Below are 19,088 nucleotides of genomic sequence, written 5' to 3'. Positions count from 1 at the left end.
TGTATAAATGCAAGGATCTCAGAACTTTTTTTTAGAAATTTTAGCTTTAGGTCCTCCTAGTCCATGCGCAGATCGAGTTTGTTTCCAATAATCGATAACTTGCCCCGTTTCCAAGTAATCGATAAAAATCGATATCGGAATCCTATATTTTGGGCAATTTCGGTAAATAATATGAGCTTGAGTCACCAAACTTGACATGTAGCTTCTAGAATAGTATACATATATCAAGTATCTTTCATTTTATACCTATCGCCACCTCCCCGCTACCATCTTATAAATCATGTTAGTAAACCAACTTGTATTGCCTGCCTTATTAAACCACAATATATATAAATGTAATTGTTATTTTCATACGAATATTTTATAGTACAATAAGATCTACCACTGAAAATTTCATCAAGATCGGTTGAAAATCACGAAAGAAAATGTGTTTTGGTCTGCAAACACGTGCAGCAGCAAGCGCAAATTCCAAGATTTTCTGCATACGTGTACACACATTAATGCGCGTCTTTTTCTGTGCTGCTATTTAAATTCGTTTTTTTCTCATTAAGCCTTAATTGTTTGTGTGGCTATTAAGTAGAGGCAGCGCAAAGTAGCGCGATCAGTTACTAGTTCGAACCCTTCCGAGGGAGCTATTTTTTTTTGTTTTGGCTGGTGTGGCTGTTGCGTAGAGGCGGCAGCAAGTAATGCGATCAGTTGCGAGTTCGAACCCTGCCAAGGGAACTTTTTTTTTAATTTATCCATATTAGTACTAAAGCAAACGAGCGTGTAGCGCGAGCTGCATTTAAGGTTGGAATAAGAAGGTTCAGGGTATCCCCTAGTCGGGAGCTCCCGACTACAACCTCCTTCTTGTTCATTGAAGGTTCATTGATAAAATTCTCAACCACTTTAATGTACGTACATATATCGTGAAAAAATCCCAAATGTAAAAAACCATACTATTATCAACACACAATATCTTGGATCGGTTTATGTAGAGTACAAATAGAAACTATGTGCTTTTATTGTTATTTCAGATAACCTATCTGTATTTGTACGCGACTAAAAGATAATTTAATATACATATGTACATACACACGTAATATAATTGGCAACAGGCTTTAATCAACTTGATAGGCGTATCAATAAAAAATCAAACGATTTGTTTATTTTGCAACTCATCGTAACAGAGTAAAAATCACAGTGAATCTGATTTGTCTGGGAGAGTTGTGAGCACTGCATGACTATGTATTATGAAGTGGCTTTTCTAACCTATTCATACTATTGGGGGCATTAGTCATTTCTTCAGATTTTGGATGTCGCGATTCGTAGCTTGTCATGACTTCTTGGAAAATCATTAATATCCTTGCTTATATAACCTTGAACCTTAGAGTAACTCAATAATTGGCCTACCACCTTACCTTACGTTATTTCGTTTAAAAACAGAAGATTTCTCTTTATGGGTTTCTCCAAATTTCTTAAACTTTACCTTTAAAATGCTGCTGAACCTCACGCGCCAAGCTTCGGATTGAATCTTAAAAGCAAATTGTGCTGTATTTATGGTGTGAGAATAGCCAAAGCTCTGAATGAACTCTTCTTCTTGTCAAAAACTCAGTTCGGAAACCAGTTTTCGACAAAAACTTCGAGAAATTGTGTGCGAGAAGCAAAAAGATTAATTAAAGAGCACTTGAAATGAACATAAAACTACTTCTTAGTTTGAGTTTACGAGTTTATTTTGATGTACATAGTAATATTTGCAGTTTGTACTGATCGAAAAATATTATTACAATATTTTTATTAAGTGCCTCGGAACCTTAAATATGTAAACTGAACTGAATTCGATTAACAATATCTCTATCTCTATATATAAAACTGTTTGTCCTGACTGACTGACTGACTGACTGACTGACTGACTGACTGACTGACTGACTGACTGATTGGTGATCAACGCACAGCCCAAACCGTAAGAGCTAGGAAGCTGAAATTTTCACTGTAGTTACCTTATGTAATGTAGGTGCACGTAAAGACGGGGTTTCGAGAAATTCCACCCGCAAGTGTGCAAAAATCGCGAAAAACGTTTGTATGTAACTTTTTTGTTTACCATCCGATCTGCCTCAAATTTATTTTCAAAGGTCTTTGTTCAAATTCATTTGAGGGGTGTTTCGCACTTTTTGGAAAATACATCCCTCCTTGGTGGAAATGGGGGTCAAAAATTTGGTGGGTGACGTTTCGTTCTTAAATTTATTTCCAAGTATCTATATGAAAATTCATTTGAGACGTGTTTTTCACTTTTCGCAGAATTCAAACTTCTTCGGGGGGAATGCGATTTAAAGATTTTTTGGGCGAAGTTTTAAGTTGTGTCCGATTTGCTTCAAACTTATTTTCAAAGCTCTCCATAAGAACTTAATGAATACGTATTTCAGCGATTTGGGAAATTCCACCCGCAACAGTGGTAAATTGACGGAAAACGGTTATATGAAAGTTTTTTGTTAACGATCCGATCGGCCCCAAACTCATTTGCAAAGATCTATGTTCAAATTCATTTGAGGGGTGTTTCACACTTTTTGAAAAATCCATCCCTCCTTGGTGCAAACGGGGGTCGAAGATTTGGTGGATGACGTTTTGTTTTCAAATTTATTTCCAAAGATCTATAAGAAAAATCATTTGAGACGTGTTTCACATTTTTCGCAAAATCTAAACTCCTTCGGTGGAAAATGTATTTTTAAGATTTTTTTGGTGAATTTAAAGAGTTTTCCGATTTGCATAAAAGTTGTTTGATTCCCGTCCGATCAGTTTCAAAATCATTTTCAAAGCTTTTTGAAAACATTGATTTTATAACATACAAACTATGCCCCTACTCATAGCTGGGAATGGTCAGTGAGTTCCCGAAGGTATCCTGAAAGCAATGATTTTATTAGGGGTAGAGAAAGTTCGGTAGAGAAAACGTGATGCAAACTATTATTATTTTTACATCTGTTCTGCACTTAGATAAGAATAAGCGGTGATAATTCCTGGTTGGTCTAGAAGGAACAGAGAATTGAAGACGCCATAACAGAAAAGGAGAATCTATATCGCCAACAATCAACTTATGTAGAAAGACAACACCGAGAATTGTCCTACGGTTGGTTAACGTCGGAAGATTAAGAAGAAGCAGCCTGCTGGAGTAGGATGGCAACCGAAGATTAGGGTCCCAATTGAAACCTCGTAAGGCAAAATGCAGAAATTGCTTCTGAACAGATTCAATACGATCCTGGCTGTTTTTATACTGCGGAGACCAGATGCAAGAGCAGTATTCAAGGATAGGACGAACAAGAGATATGTACAGAAATTTCGTTATAAAAGGATCGTTAAACTCTTTAGACCATCGTTTATTGAATCTTCATTAACGATGTTATCTATATGCAGATTGAAACTGAGTTTAGAATCAAAAAGGATTCCTAGGTCCTTAACGGTTAGTATACATTGCAATGGAGTATTGTCAACTGTATAACTAACAAGATAACGTGTAGTACGATTAAAGGTCATAAACATACACTTTGAACAATTTAGATGCAATTGATTGGCCGAACACTAAAATAGCATAGCGTTCAAATCATCTTGTAGACGAGAATGATGTAGGGGATTAGTGTATGATAATATAAGTTTCACATCGTCCGCATACATATGTATGTACACGGGCATGAGATATAGCCGAGGGGAGATCATTTATAAAAAGGGTAAAGAGTAAAGGTCCAAGATGACTACCTTGAGGAACACCAGAAGTAACGTGAACCTGATTTGAGGTAGTCAGCCTCAGCATTACTCTTTGGGTCCTACCTTTTAAATAAGAACTTACCCAGAGCAAAAGACGTGGAGGGAAACCTAATCGGTCAAGTTTAAAGAGTAAAAGATCATGGTGCACAGAGTCAAACGCCTTACTGAAGTCAGTATAAATGACATCAGTTTGCATTTTAGAAAGGAAAGCATCATTTACTAAGGAAGTAAATTCTAGCAGATTGGTCGTAGTTGACCGATTCTTTACGAATCCATGTTGCACAGGAGAGACAACTGGTTTGCAGAAATGCTGTAAATTCGAAGTGATTATTTTTTCAAATAATTTAGGGATATCGGACAGTTTTGCAATGCCCCTGTAATTTTGTATATCAGACTTTCCACCTTTCTTGAAGACACTTTTTGGTGTTCGAAGTTCGAAGTTCGCGGAAAAAAATTGAAAATCAAAATTCGAGTGCACGCCCAAACGGCCAAACGCGGCTTTTGCAATCCCGCACAAAGATTGCAACGCATCAAATATTGGAAAACACGAAAACGGCAAAAATAAAAACAAAACTTCTTGCTGACAAAGCAATTTGTTTTAAGTGAAATGAAACCAAAACGAAAAATAAGGTGGTCAAAAAAAATTGAGGAATCAGTCAGTGGCAATGCAAATAGAGCCACCAAACCAGTAAGTGCTGAGAACAGCAACATACTCACAATGAGTAAAAAGGGGTCGTCTCGAACTAAAGAGGTAGGCCAACTAAATGCTGATGCCGCTACGCCGCCGAGCACCTCAATGCTTAACAGCCGCTTAGCAACAGCTGCCAACAAATTCTCCGCGCTGATGTCTGGAAGAAGTACTTCAGTTTCTCCTTCTTATCCTTTAATGGAATCCGAATACCCCGGCAGCAGCCCACATGCTGGTGCTAGTGCAAATAGAGACCCCGTTGACGCCCTAGTGCGTATAATATATCGTCAAACCCAATTCGCACGCCGCAGCCGCGGCTCGAATGATCCAATCACAGGCGAGAAATAAAAATGATATGCGCAAAGTCTTAGACAACAGGTCCCCACCTGCCGCGCGGCGAAAACAGAACAAGACTGACACCAGTCCAGTTGGCACTCATGCTTCCAACAGATATGCACTCTTGGCCCCACCCGATAAAGTCGAAGACATGGATACTGAAGAATCTGAGGCCGAGCAGATAAACCCAGTCCAAGAAGAGAACTTGCCTGCCTCAGCGACTCCTCAGTTTGGGGGCGGCACCCAGCCAAACGCTGACGCCCATGCCAGCACCAGCTCCTCCGTGCCCGAAAAAAGGGCCAACAACAATGCCCCCACTGGAGGAAAGAAGCCACCCCCCATCGTCCTAAATCGGTTCGGCGACATCAACGACGTGTGGCTCCTACTATCCGAAGTAGCGGATAACTTGACCATCAAATCCAACCTAGGTAGGACTATGCGACTCCTAGCCAATGATGTGCCCACATACAGGACCATCATACAGATACTGGATGAATACAAAATTGAGTTATACTCATACCAGCTGCAGGAGGAGAAGCCCTAACGCATAGTAATCAAAGGCCTCCACCACTCAACACTCAACCGAGAACTCATCGACGACCTCCGGACCCAGGGCCATACCGTTCTCCACGTGCACAATCCGAGCAGCAAAGCTACCAAGGAGCCCATGAACATCCACTTCATCAACTTGCAGCCGGCGGCCAACAACAAGGAGGCTCTTACCATCAGGAAGCCTTGCTAGCAGGTGGTCAAGTTTGAGACTGCTCGAAGAAGCCAGGATGTGGTGCAATGCCATAGATGCCAGGAGTACGGGCACACGGCCACATACTGTAGAAAACAATACAAATGCGTTAAATGCGGGCTCAATCATCGCTCTGCTGATTGCACACGACCCGACTCAGTTCCGGCAACATGCGTCCACTGCGGTGGTAACCACCCTGCTAACTATAAGGGCTGCGAGTGGTTCACCGAATATACAAAGCGTGCGGGAGCCCCAAAGCCCGCCAAAATAAAAAATCTCCCACCGACTCAAGCTAACCGAAGCCGCAGCAACAAAGTTCATGGGCCAACACCTGTTGACTTCCCCTACACAGCACATACTGAACAAATAAAAGGGCTTTCATACGCCGCTGCCGCCAGAAGAGGACTAGCTTCATTCAGCACAGAGAACAACGACCCGAGCTCTAGCCAGCGAGAAGGACCAGTGCAAGCTAGGCTACATAGACTGCTGAAAGAACAGCAACAGGAGAGGCTGACTGCGCAACAACAGCAAAAGCAGACATCTGGAAACGGGGAAGGACTCTCCTCCGCCATCAAGGACATGAGCCGAGCTATCGAGAGGATGGCAGAAATTCAACAGCAGGTTTTGGGTATGCAACAGCAAATCCTTACCCTTGTAACCTCGTTGCTATCAAAATGAACACACCACTAATCTGGAATGCCAAGGGCATTTCGGGAAAAGTACTAAAGCTGGAGGCCCTAGTACAAAAACACGCCATCGGAATAATTCTGCTGTCAGAAAATACAACTAAAAAACAAGCTGACATTTTCGCCAGCCACCTAAAGGAACGGGTTTCAACATTCAACTCGGCCTTTCCAGAAGAGCTCGATGAGACTACCCGAGCATCGGAGTCTCGATTCAGATGTCACCACTTATCGGTCCCATCCGCGTGGAAGAGGTAATCAACGCCGTCATAGTTCCTACTAGAACTAAAGCTCCGGGCCACACCGCCTTGAAGGCCCTGCCAATGCGCTCGCTCCTTTTTATAACGTTGATTTTCAACGCCATATTAAGGACGCAATACTTCCCTGCCCAGTGGAAGTTAGCGAGGATCCATATGATCCATAAGTCGGGCAAGCCGGAATATGACCCTAAGTCATATCGGCCGATCAGTCTCCTGCCTCCCTTGTCGAAGGTCTGGGAAAGACTGATTGTCGCCTGACTTGCAAGACTTATAGATCACATGGCCATCCATCCTGATCACCAATTTGGGTTCAGGGGAGGGCGACCACGACACAGGAGACGCCCCAGAGTCCACCGACTACTCATGTGACGATGCAGCCTTATTCAAAAAAGCTAATTTCGACGTTGGTCCACGATAAAGCCTGAGGACTCAAACAGGCTTGGCGAAACATTAACTAAGCCAACTATGTTGTAATAAAAATGTATGCTATTTTTGATCCAATACAATAAAAAAAAAAAAGGAAAAGACTTTCCACCTTTCTTGTGGAGAGGAATGATATAAGATTCTTTCCAAAGAGATGGAAAGACAGAAGATTAAATAGATAGGGATAGATTAAAAAGCTTTAAATTAAATTCCGCTGTGTTTTTATCAATATTTCAATGGTCTTAGATAATGATAAGGGAACACGTACTTAAAAGATAAAGATAAACAGTGTCTACAAAAAGTTATTTATGTAAGCAGGTGTGAGACATACAGTTTTATTCATTCCGTAATATAGTCATCAAAATTAAACAATCCACGATTGTAATAAAATGGATACAAATCCTTCATAATATTGGCATAAATAGGATTAGACGTCAGACGCAGTCGAAAATTTTCTCCCTCTTCAGTTTCGGCCATCGTAGAGTGTATATTGCTATCCTTATCGGTAGGAAACACAATCAGAGGCAGGTGATTTGTGAGGGCAAAGAAGGCTAGATACAGAAAGATAAATAAATTTTTATCATGAATGCTTAAAGTAATTATCATGAATTTTACCATAAAAAGAGTTGGTCTTTTTGTACAGGGAGGCTTGTAGATCACGCAACTTAGGCAAAGGCTTCTTATATTTCAGTAATTTCAGACATTCTATTAAACGCTCCCAATAAATGCAGATAAAGTGATCGAATTCCTTAAGACGTATGTCGTTGGCAGCGGATAACGTAATAAAAAACAACAGATCCAGAGCTGGACTCCCCCATTTGCAGATTTGAAAGTCTACCAGGATCAGTTGATCTATATTCCCGTCAGGCAAATAATTGCACATCAAATTGCTAGACCAGAAATCTCCATGGGTTAAGGTATTGAAATCCTGGGGATCAGTTTCCAGAGTACTCATACACATGGCCCAATACTGTTCTGCAGTGGGCTAATTAACGATAAGTAGGGTTATTTTTACTATTTATAGTTCTTTACTTTGCTACTTACGAAATTCTTTATATACTTTTCGGCATCCTTCATGCCCCATGTGGCCATTGCCTTTTTAAAGGACACCTCCTTCATCTGAAAGCCTTCTTTAATGAACTTGTCGTTATTGACTGAAATAAATCCCTCATTGAATTCGCTTGGAAAGGGACCATTTTGCTCCTCATAAACTGAGCTGGCTGCATGAAATTCGGCCAGCTTGCGTAAGGCATATGTCATGTGCACCAAGTCCAGGCCGTTGATGCGGTCCACATTTCGGAATTTCTTAACACCCAGATCCTCGAAAATAAAGTGAATGTAGCCCTCGCGTTCCTCAGTGTGCAGACATTTGGGCGCAATTTGTATATCCTCACCGGCTGCCTTATAAAGTGTCTCGAAAGCGTGCAGATATGTTTCGTACATCTTTAGTTCCTTCGGGAACAGACCAAAATTCTCTACTTCAGCCCCACCCCTTTCGCTAGGCAGCATCGTCTTAAAGATATAGGTCTTTGTTTTTGTGCTGCCATCTAACAAAGCGAACAATTTATTATTAAATGTAATTTCACAAAATGTGGAAAATGTTTTTGTACCTTTCATTTCCAAATCGATGTAAATGCGCAGCATTATGGAGGTAAAGTTCTCGCCGGGCGGTATGGCCGCCACAGGCGTAAATTTGAGCACCTTGACATGGTTCGGTTCGTCCTTATCAAGCACGGTTTTGAAATACTTTGCAGTGATCCAATCGGGTATGACAAGATGTTCATTTGGGTTAACAATTTCATTCGATTCCGACATTCTTAAAAGATTTCAGCTCGACTGATCCACAGAGAGTCTAGTTGGGCACTGGGCCAATGTTTTGTCAAAGCTCTCGACAAAAAAGTTTTTGTACGGGCGATCAACTCACTTTTTATCAGTACAAAAATACACACGTTTATACATATTTTTAATTATATATATAAGTTATGATAGTGTAGCTTGATAGTTGTTTGATTTTTTGTGTGTGGCTAGTTTGCTTGTCATTCGTATGGTAACATGCAAATAAACTTACTATTTGTAATTCCAGTTGTAAGACTCAATTCGTATTGAAATAATTAAAACTTGGTTTTTGTTCTACTTGCGTATTCAATGTACATTTTTATACACTGAACCCATTGAAAATGGGTAAAAAGGGTATAGTGTATTTGTGCAAATGTATGTAGCAGGCAGAAGGAAGCATCTCCGACCCAATAAAGTATATATATTCTTGATCACATTAATAGCCAAGTCGATCTAGCCATGTGCGTCTGTCTGTCCGTCCGTCCGTCCGTATGTATAAATGCAAGGATCTCAGAACTTTTTTTTAGAAATTTTAGCTTTAGGTCCTCCTAGTCCATGCGCAGATCGAGTTTGTTTCCAATAATCGATAACTTGCCCCGTTTCCAAGTAATCGATAAAAATCGATATCGAAATCCTATATTTTGGGCAATTTCGGTAAATAATATGAGCTTGAGTCACCAAACTTGACATGTAGCTTCTAGAATAGTATACATATATCAAGTATCTTTCATTTTATACCTATCGCCACCTCCCCGCTACCATCTTATAAATCATGTTAGTAAACCAACTTGTATTGCCTGCCTTATTAAACCACAATATATATAAATGTAATTGTTATTTTCATACGAATATTTTATAGTACAATAAGATCTACCACTGAAAATTTCATCAAGATCGGTTGAAAATCACGAAAGAAAATGTGTTTTGGTCTGCAAACACGTGCAGCAGCAAGCGCAAATTCCAAGATTTTCTGCATACGTGTACACACATTAATGCGCGTCTTTTTCTGTGCTGCTATTTAAATTCGTTTTTTTCTCATTAAGCCTTAATTGTTTGTGTGGCTATTAAGTAGAGGCAGCGCAAAGTAGCGCGATCAGTTACTAGTTCGAACCCTTCCGAGGGAGCTATTTTTTTTTGTTTTGGCTGGTGTGGCTGTTGCGTAGAGGCGGCAGCAAGTAATGCGATCAGTTGCGAGTTCGAACCCTGCCAAGGGAACTTTTTTTTTAATTTATCCATATTAGTACTAAAGCAAACGAGCGTGTAGCGCGAGCTGCATTTAAGGTTGGAATAAGAAGGTTCAGGGTATCCCCTAGTCGGGAGCTCCCGACTACAACCTCCTTCTTGTTCATTGAAGGTTCATTGATAAAATTCTCAACCACTTTAATGTACGTACATATATCGTGAAAAAATCCCAAATGTAAAAAACCATACTATTATCAACACACAATATCTTGGATCGGTTTATGTAGAGTACAAATAGAAACTATGTGCTTTTATTGTTATTTCAGATAACCTATCTGTATTTGTACGCGACTAAAAGATAATTTAATATACATATGTACATACACACGTAATATAATTGGCAACAGGCTTTAATCAACTTGATAGGCGTATCAATAAAAAATCAAACGATTTGTTTATTTTGCAACTCATCGTAACAGAGTAAAAATCACAGTGAATCTGATTTGTCTGGGAGAGTTGTGAGCACTGCATGACTATGTATTATGAAGTGGCTTTTCTAACCTATTCATACTATTGGGGGCATTAGTCATTTCTTCAGATTTTGGATGTCGCGATTCGTAGCTTGTCATGACTTCTTGGAAAATCATTAATATCCTTGCTTATATAACCTTGAACCTTAGAGTAACTCAATAATTGGCCTACCATCTTACCTTACGTTATTCCGTTTAAAAACAGAAGATTTCTCTATATGGGTTTCTCCAAATTTCTTAAACTTTACCTTTAAAATGGGGCTGAACCTCACGCGCCAAGCTTTGGAGCGAAACTTAAAAGCAATCGGTGCTGTATTTATGGTGTGAGAATAGCCAAAGCTTTGAATGAACTCTTCTTCTTTGATAAATTGTGCGCGAGAACCAAAAAGATTAATTAAAGAGCTCTTAAAATGAACATAAAACTACTTCTTAGTTTGAGTTTACGAGTTTATTTTTCAACAGGTAAGTTATTCAAAGGGTTGCTTAAGATTCTAACCTTATTTTGGTGTTGTATATAGTAATAATTGAAGTTTGTACTGATCGAAAAATATTATAACAAAATTGTTATTAAGTACCTCGGAACCTTAAATATGTAAAGTGAACTGAATCCGATTAACAATATCTCTATATAAGTATAAAACTGTTTGTCCTGACTGACTGCCTGACTGATTGGTGATCAATGCACAGCTCAAACCGTAAGAGCTAGGAATCTGAAATTTTTACTGTAGTTACCTTATGTGATGTAGGTGCACGTTACGACGGGTTTTCGGGAAATTCCACCCCCAAGTGTGAAAAAATCGCGAAAAACGTTTGTATGCAACTCTTTTGTTTACCATTACATTATATTTTCAAAGATCTTTGCTCAAATTCATTTGAGGGGTGTTTCGCACTTTTTGGAAAATCCGTCCCTCCTTGGTGGAAATGGAGGTCAAAGATTTGGTGGGTGACGTTTCGCGCTCAAATTCATTTCCAAAGATCTATATAAAAATTCATTTGAGACGTGTTTCTCACTTTTCGCAGAATTCAAACTTCTTCGGTAGAAATGCGATTAAAAAATTTTTTGGGTGAAGTTTTATTTTTTCCCGATTTTCTTGCAACTTATTTTCAAAGCTCTAACAGTGGTAAATTGGCGGAAAACGTTTGTATGAAAGTCGTTTGTTAACCGTCCGATCAGTTTAAAATCATTTTCAAAGCTTTTTGAGAACATTTATTTTATAACATACGTGCCACGGCAAAGGCCGGGCTGTAATCTAAATTTGTTTGGTTAACAATGAATATTTTGTAAGAAATTAATAGATTAATAGAAATCAAGCCCACCTTGAGGAATTTTAAACCAGTCTTACAAACTAAATCTAAAGGTAAGACGTTGATTCGATCATTGAATCTTAAGTCGAACCACTCTTTTTATACTCTAACCCCATTAAAAATGTGTAAAACGGGTATATTGGCCTTGTGCAAATGTATATAACAGGTAGGAGGAAGCCTCTCCGGCGCCATAATCTATATATATTCTTGATCCGCATTTATATATAGGAGCTAGAAGCTTGAAATGTTTACCGTATTTTAAAGCTATCGCCACCCCGCCTTCACCCCAAAGCTATAACTCAAATAAATTATTTAAATTTAAATCAAAATTCAAAGGTCAAATTTAATGCAACAGCATTTTTGATACTTTAAAAAAAAAGTTCCGTTGGCCGTATTACTTGCTGCCCCCTCTACTCAACAGCCACACTAGCCAATATAAGAATGTTCTCCTCTATAGGGTTCGAACTCGCAACAACAGGCCGCACGGCCGCACCCACTCGCCGCCGCCTCTACTCAACAGCCACACCAATAATTGAGACTTAACGAGAAAAAACGAATTAAAATAGCAGCAAAGAAAACAATACAATTGCAAATGCAATGCTGTTAATAAAATGAATGTGTGTGTGTACATGTATACAGATATTCTTGGAATTTGCGCTTGCTGCCGTTGATACGAGGAAAGCCAAAACACGTTTTCTTTAATCATTTCTATGTTATTTAACCGATCTTAATGAAATTATCTACAGTACATCTTATTGAGCCATGAAATATTTGTGTATTCTCAAAAGTCAATTGCATATAAATAATGGCTCTTATTGGTGGGCAGCATGAATTGGGTTATTTACTTGATATATAGCTATGTGGTAGTAGCGGGGAGGTGGGGATAGCTATAAAATGAAAGATACTTGATATATATATATACTATTCTAGGAGCTACATGTCAAGTTTGGCGACTCTAGCGGACATGGCTACGGTTCAGGCAAAGACAATATAAACACAGTGCTTATATTGTCTTTGGTTCAGGGTATCCCCTAGTCGGAAACTCCCGACTAGAGCCTCTTACTTGTTATTAACAGTAATTATAGCAATTGAAATCAATTATAAAAAGATTTTCAAATTCAACATGCAAATACTTTTGTCTTATTATATTTGATTAGCTAATCAGGCGTCAAAATAATTTTAAATAAGCTTGAATAATTGTTTGAGCACTTATGAAAAAAGAAATACTCAATGGAATGTACAACGAGTTTTGTGAATACTAATTCATGAATGATTTTTAAGGTTTGTGTCACTTTTACACTAAAGTTCGACGCACAAGTCTGAATAAATCATATGTCTATTTACTTGCATACATTTTTAACTGTTTATAAAGTTTTGCATAAATTATTTATATGCTTATGAAGTTCAAAGCATACCAATTTTAAAATTCAGTTTGACGTCACAAGTTAAATAATCGCAAGTAATTTCTTGTCATACTCATGAATAGACCCATAGATAATAAAACTACGTATGCATCTACAATAAACGATATTATCATGACTAGTTTAACAAAGCGTACACATATTTTTCTATCATCTAAAAGCTCAAATTTTCTAATAGTTTTGATTGCATTTTGTGGCATGGAAAAAATAATAATTCTATATTAAAGAACCTTACCACATGGATAACAGGTTTGAGCCTGGAAACTTTCCTATTTTAACTTGCCTAAAAATCTGGATAATTTAGGCCCAGGACAGCAAAATTGGGTTACTTGAATGTTTTCAATGTAAACTAAGTTGTTCAGAGACAGCCACAAACTTAAGTATGTCAGCACGTTAGGGTATGCACGCTTCGGTTGGGCGCATAATTTTAATCTTTGGCACCTCAATTAAATACCAATTAGTTTCGGCGCGTTCTGCCAGTCATGGTTATTATTGATTTCAGGGGTGTGTTTGGCTTTGAAATAAGTCAAAGCATAGATAATGTTCATACTAACGACATAGGACTACACGCGGTTTTTAGTACAAAGTACAGGAAATAATTGTATTTCAGTTATATGATGTAATACTAGTATCACTCCCATAAGTACAATACACTCAATGATTAAACTTATATAAAGCTTATATTCTTAGAGCAAACCCTTGTTTTCAAAGAACGGATACAATTGTAGCATGGCTCTGACCACTAACCAAAGAACATATAGATGAGACATGCAGTATAAGCAAAGTGGGCTAAAAAAAAAATCGGTGCATCTGGTCCAAAAGAAGAGTAAGATATATAAGATATAATGTCTTTTTATTCGCTTACACTACAGGAAACTGCTTTGGCTTACTCTCTTCCATATGATTTGTGCGATAGAACGGCATCGCTGTTTATTTTCATCTCGCTCGCACTTACTCTCAGTGCTGTCAATGCTCTCTTTATGTCTAGGTACCGATTAAATGTTTGTGTGTGAATGTGTCCGCACAAGTAAAAATGCTTACAAATTCAATTTTTCTCAAATATATTCCCTTTTGAATGGACAAGTAATATGAAATAATGAAAGGGTTTGCCACGTCGATGCGAAATTCTTGCATTTAGGCTCGTTATTGTTGGAAAGGGTACCTAAGCGTTGGCATGTGTGCATTTTAAAGTTTTTGGACTTGCTTGTATATGTATATGAATAGAAGCATTTATGCGCTTGTGTGCCTGTTGGTCCCTGCCTGCCTGTCCGATGCAAATTTGACAAATTTTGGGATTTCTGATGGCATGTCCCATCTATATGTTCTTTGCTTAGTGCTCTGACGTAGAAAATTGTTTAATTTCAGATAAATGATGTAACATTAGTATCACCTCCATATGTACAATTCACACAATGATTAAACATACATACATATATGTATAAAGCGAATATTCTTATAGCAGACCCTTGTTTTCAAAGAACGGATACAATTGAAGCATGGCCTTGACGTAATAGGGATTGATGAAGGTCTTGTAGCGAAAGGCATCACCCTCGGGTCCCGGCATCATCATCATATCTATGCTGGAGTCCTTATCAGAGGGCATGAGTACGGCCACCAAAACTCCATTTGCCGTCAACGGGCCTGGCAATAAGCAAATACTTTTTCAGTCAAGAGATCAATTAATGAAATGCAGCTAACTTACCCCAATTGCCGTATTTTATCATCGTGACGTGTAATTCACGCAGCGTTGGAATGTGTTTCGAGTATTTCAGCAATTTAAGGCATTCCACCAAACGCTCATGATATATTTTGATGAAATGATCGAATTCCTTGACCTTAATGTCAAGCGCAGCCGAGGTTGTAATAAAATACCAAAGATCCTGTGCTGGGGAGCCCCATTTGCCAACTTGCAAATCCACAAACAGTGTGCGCTCTACCGATCCCTCATCTGCGAACATTATATTGTTGCACCAAAGATCTCCATGATTAAGACAATTGAACTCGGTCTCGTCCACTTTGTTCAAGGCAATTGCGTCATCAAAAAACTGTTTTACAGATGGGGCCATCGCAATATATTTCTCCGCATCCGGCATTTGCCACTCCCTCATGGCTTTGAAATACTGCTCCACACGCATTTGTCCAAGGGCCTCAAAAATTGGCCGATTGTTCTCCTTATAAAACGTTTCATAGTACATATCGGCGTAGGGTCCGTTATGTTCAAAGTTCACCGCAGAGGCGGCATGCAGCTCGGCCAGTTTACGTAGCACCCGACGCATGTGGGGCATGTCCAATCCCTTAAGGCGATCGATATTGTGAAATTTCTGACGCTTTAGATCCTCTAGCACGAGGGTTATGCGCTCCGGAGTGTTTTCAACGTGCACGCTTTTGGGCGCCAGTTCAATGTCTAAGCCCGCCTCCTTGTAGAGTTTGACATAGTTAGGTATATGCACCTCGTACATCTGTTTTTCTTTAGGAAACAAATTCATGCCCGCTACAATATCGCCGCCCTTATTCGCATCCAGCATCGTCTTCAATATGTATGATATCTGCTGCTCACTGCCATCTATGGAATAGTCGAAATTTAATTGGCTTACATAGACACGACACGGAGAAAGTGATGAGACCAACCTTTGAGCTCTATGTCGATGACGACACGCACCATAATCGATGTGTAGTTTTCACCTGGTTGTGTTGCCGCAATGGGTGTAAAGTTTTTAATGGTTACAAAGTCGTTTACATCTTTCTCGAGGATGGGGCGAAAGTATTCCTCATTTATCCATTTGGGAATGACCAGAAACTCGTTGGGATTCACGGGCTTACTTGAGTCATTGTGTGACATTTTCTGTAAGAGTGAAAACACATAACTTTTCAAGTGTTCACTTATTTAATATCATATCAAATCGCTTAAAAATATTTCTCTTTTATCAATTGACCAGCGATCACAATGTATTTATTGTAGATCATTTGACACCATTGAAAAATTCTAAAAAGCACCACATTATTTATATATCTTGAATAGAATAAGTTAATCTTTCAAACGTCATTCATAATTTCTTTACTATTCCTATTTTAAATCATATTTTATCTTGATATATATATTTGTCATATAATAATTTCTTGAATAGAATTATAAAAATCTTTCAGACAGGAAGTACAAATTAATTTTATTTCTACTTGTTCATGCACAAATCGATCTGTATTCTTAATTGAATTTTACTAACGACAAAAGGCTATATAGATTTAGATTTAATTAAAATTCGTAGCGTAGAGCACGAGAAACAAGTGTCCGGCGTTTTCAAACGCGAAATAAATACTGAGCGCTAGTAGCCGAACATCAGTTTATACAGTTCTACAGAGAACCGAGGTCTGGGATTTCGGCTGCCTATAAAGCAAACTGGTTGTGTGTGAAAATCGGTGTGAAGGTATACCTAGCCAAATACATAGTACGTCATTAACTATGCTTAACTGATTGAGTAGTTTTGTACATAGAACCATTGTTTTCGTTCTAAATTTGTCAGAGTAGGGACTCATATTGGATGGGTTGGGGAGGGTGATCGTGAGCTCGACAAAAAGTATTCGCCCCAGTTTATCAATTGGGCGCGTGCGAAGCCGTTTGTGGTTGCTGCTCGTCATGCTAATAAACATTAATTGATTTGAACATAAACAAACGAGTATGTATAAGTTGATTTGAAAGTGTTGAGCCTGTGCAATTACCGTGTAGATTAAAGGATGTCATAAAAGGGGTATGCCAAACAGACATCTCTAAGAAGTATTTACATTATTTTTTCAGAATAAAATTTACACAGTTGATTCTGCTTGTTATTTTAGAATTCACAAGAGCTAAGCCCAGGGTATTTTCTTGTCGAGTACTCTGAATTATTTGTAACAGATCTCATGTGACACTGTATAGAAAGCGTAAAATTAAAACGCATTATGACTAAACATTTTTAATTTATTTAAGTATTGGATACAACGAATATATGGGTATATATATCTATAGTTAGTGTTTGGTATCAGCTAGACTGCTATTATTTCTTATAATTGCATTGATAAGGAACAGCATTGTATAATTAATAAAACTGATGATAAAGGTCAAAGATGATTATCTTTTATCCGTTACAACCAATGCCGAGTCCGTAAACTTGTTTTAAAGTGTTGTTATTATTAATTTTTTTTTTATTTTCGCATTACTATTACTGATATTATCTTGTAAGTAAAAATAATTTCATAAATTTCGAGTTTGTTAACTTTGGTTCTACATTTATTTTTACATTAAATCTTGGTGTGTTAGTTAATCCTCCATCAGAAGTCATTTTCTCTCGAGGGAGAACGCTCTTCTCTGCCATTGAGACCGAAGGCATCGAAGTTATAGCCACTACAAGGCATTCAGACAGGGACAGCTGAGATTAATAAGTCTCCTGGACCTAGCCTCGGATCGCCTCCCACTGCTGATTGAGCTAGAGGAGAATCCCAAGTGGGTTGTTGGCATCTGCAAAATACTCCCGCCACGCTCTAACTTGGACGTCTACCGGACCTGCTTCGAGGTCACCTTAAAGCTCAACGTTGCTATAAATACGGCAAGTGAACTGGAGAGCTATGTTGACCACCTCACAGCGAAAATAACGGAAGCTGCCAGACGTGCAGTCCCGCAAACTCTGCCTCGCACTCACACCTTCAGAAGCTCCCTACGAAACCCAGAAGCCAGGAGTCTCCTTGCCGACAAAAGATGTCTAAGGAGGCTGTACATCCGCAACGGAGATCCCTCTGCCAAGGCGGAAATAGTCAGCACGTCCAACCGGCTCCGACGACTGCTGGCTAGGACCCGAAGGGTCCTCAGTATGCAATCTCACCAGTAGCATTAAAAGGCAAACAATATTTACCTCCCCGATCACAGATCACAGATCACTCTGGCCTCTGGCTCCGATCGGACGAGGAGAAGGCCAATGCGTTTGCTGACCACCAGGAGGCGACCATCACCTTCACTGAATCACTTGATGCGCAACAGCAGATGGCTCTCCCAATAAGGAGCATTTCGCCTGCGAAAATCGGGACACAGCTGAAAGAAGACCCCACTCAAAGGCATCATTATCAACTCCATGCTCAGGCTTGGTCACTTCCCAAAGCAATGGAAACGGGCAAAAATGATCGTGATCACCTAGCCCGGTAAGACGCTAACGCAGCTGGAAACTTACCGCCCTATAAGCCTGTTGCCGAAGCTTCCGAAAATCTTTGAGCGACTACTGCTAAGTCGACTTCTAGAGCTCGTCGAGGTCACGCGCCTGGTCCCGGACCATCAGTCTGGTTTCAGAAAGTCTCACGGATGCCCCGAGCAGGTTCACCGGGTAGTAAACCATGTACTGGAGGCATTTGAACAGAAGCAATACTGCGTCGGAGTGTTCCTCGACGTCAAACAGGCGTTCAACAAGGTCTGGCACGATGGTATTCTCTCTAAAACCAAAGCCCTACTCCCGGCGCCATATTTTAGCAACCTGAGCTCCTTTCTGGCAGGACGCACCTTTAACGTGGCCGTTAAAGACCAAAGGTCGGCTATCAAAGGCATTAAAGCAGGTGTCCCATAAGGCAGCGACTTCGGCCCGATGCTGTACACGCTGTATACGGGAGACCTCCCCATACAAGGACAAAGCAGTGCAGCCCTCTGTCCCGCGAGACTGCTGGTGGCAACTTATGCGGATAGCACCGCCCTTATATATTCGAATGGTAGAGATCAGAAGGCACTGATCGACTCCAGCGCAAAATAAAACATATTTAAACAGAAAACAAACTTTACTCCATTTCCATTAGATTTGCATTGAAGGAATTTTTAAAGGATTTTTAACAGTCTCGCCTTCTTTTCATGCCAGTACCAGACCAGTACGCTCATCAGGTCATCATTAACAATGACTTTCAATAACATTATTTACATACATAAATAATAACAAAATAGCCCATT

The 19,088-nt window shown here is 39.4% G+C and overlaps 2 protein-coding genes across 2 annotated transcripts; both read right to left on the bottom strand.

Annotated features, from left to right (window-relative positions):
- Nucleotides 1-7,166: 7,166 nt before the first annotated feature.
- LOC135426484 (uncharacterized) lies at nucleotides 7,167-8,750 on the bottom strand. Its single transcript, XM_064679587.1, has 4 exons — nucleotides 8,475-8,750; nucleotides 7,909-8,411; nucleotides 7,480-7,849; nucleotides 7,167-7,415 (listed from the first exon to the last, which is right to left on the bottom strand). The coding sequence occupies exons 1-4, from the start codon at nucleotides 8,677-8,679 to the stop codon at nucleotides 7,204-7,206; spliced, it is 1,290 nt and encodes a 429-aa protein (XP_064535657.1). The 5' UTR covers nucleotides 8,680-8,750; the 3' UTR covers nucleotides 7,167-7,203.
- A 5,049-nt stretch (nucleotides 8,751-13,799) lies between these two features.
- On the bottom strand, nucleotides 13,800-16,500 carry LOC135426488 (uncharacterized). Its single transcript, XM_064679590.1, has 4 exons — nucleotides 16,360-16,500; nucleotides 15,767-15,980; nucleotides 14,841-15,701; nucleotides 13,800-14,779 (listed from the first exon to the last, which is right to left on the bottom strand). Exons 2-4 carry the CDS (start codon nucleotides 15,975-15,977, stop codon nucleotides 14,592-14,594), a joined length of 1,260 nt encoding a protein of 419 aa, XP_064535660.1. The 5' UTR covers nucleotides 15,978-15,980; nucleotides 16,360-16,500; the 3' UTR covers nucleotides 13,800-14,591.
- Between the last annotated feature and the right edge of the window lie 2,588 nt (nucleotides 16,501-19,088).

This window comes from Drosophila montana, unplaced genomic scaffold, assembly GCF_035044405.1.
Source record: "Drosophila montana isolate Dmon_TW-CO22-7 unplaced genomic scaffold, ASM3504440v1 contig_203_1, whole genome shotgun sequence".
NCBI classification, from domain to species: Eukaryota; Metazoa; Arthropoda; class Insecta; order Diptera; family Drosophilidae; genus Drosophila; species Drosophila montana.
Note: the sequence above shows the minus strand (reverse complement) of the source record. Positions and strands in the feature narration are given on the sequence as shown.

Coding starts and splice junctions, on each gene's coding strand:
- LOC135426484 (XM_064679587.1), bottom strand. CDS start 8,679: ATGTCGGAATCGAATGAAATTGTTAACCCAAATGAACATCTTGTCATA. Junction 8,412..8,474: donor CATCGATTTGGAAATGAAAG/GTACAAAAACAT, acceptor TCGCTTTGTTAG/ATGGCAGCACAAAAACAAAG. Junction 7,850..7,908: donor AAAAGTATATAAAGAATTTC/GTAAGTAGCAAA, acceptor ATCGTTAATTAG/CCCACTGCAGAACAGTATTG.
- LOC135426488 (XM_064679590.1), bottom strand. CDS start 15,977: ATGTCACACAATGACTCAAGTAAGCCCGTGAATCCCAACGAGTTTCTG. Junction 15,702..15,766: donor CATCGACATAGAGCTCAAAG/GTTGGTCTCATC, acceptor ACTATTCCATAG/ATGGCAGTGAGCAGCAGATA. Junction 14,780..14,840: donor GATAAAATACGGCAATTGGG/GTAAGTTAGCTG, acceptor GCTTATTGCCAG/GCCCGTTGACGGCAAATGGA.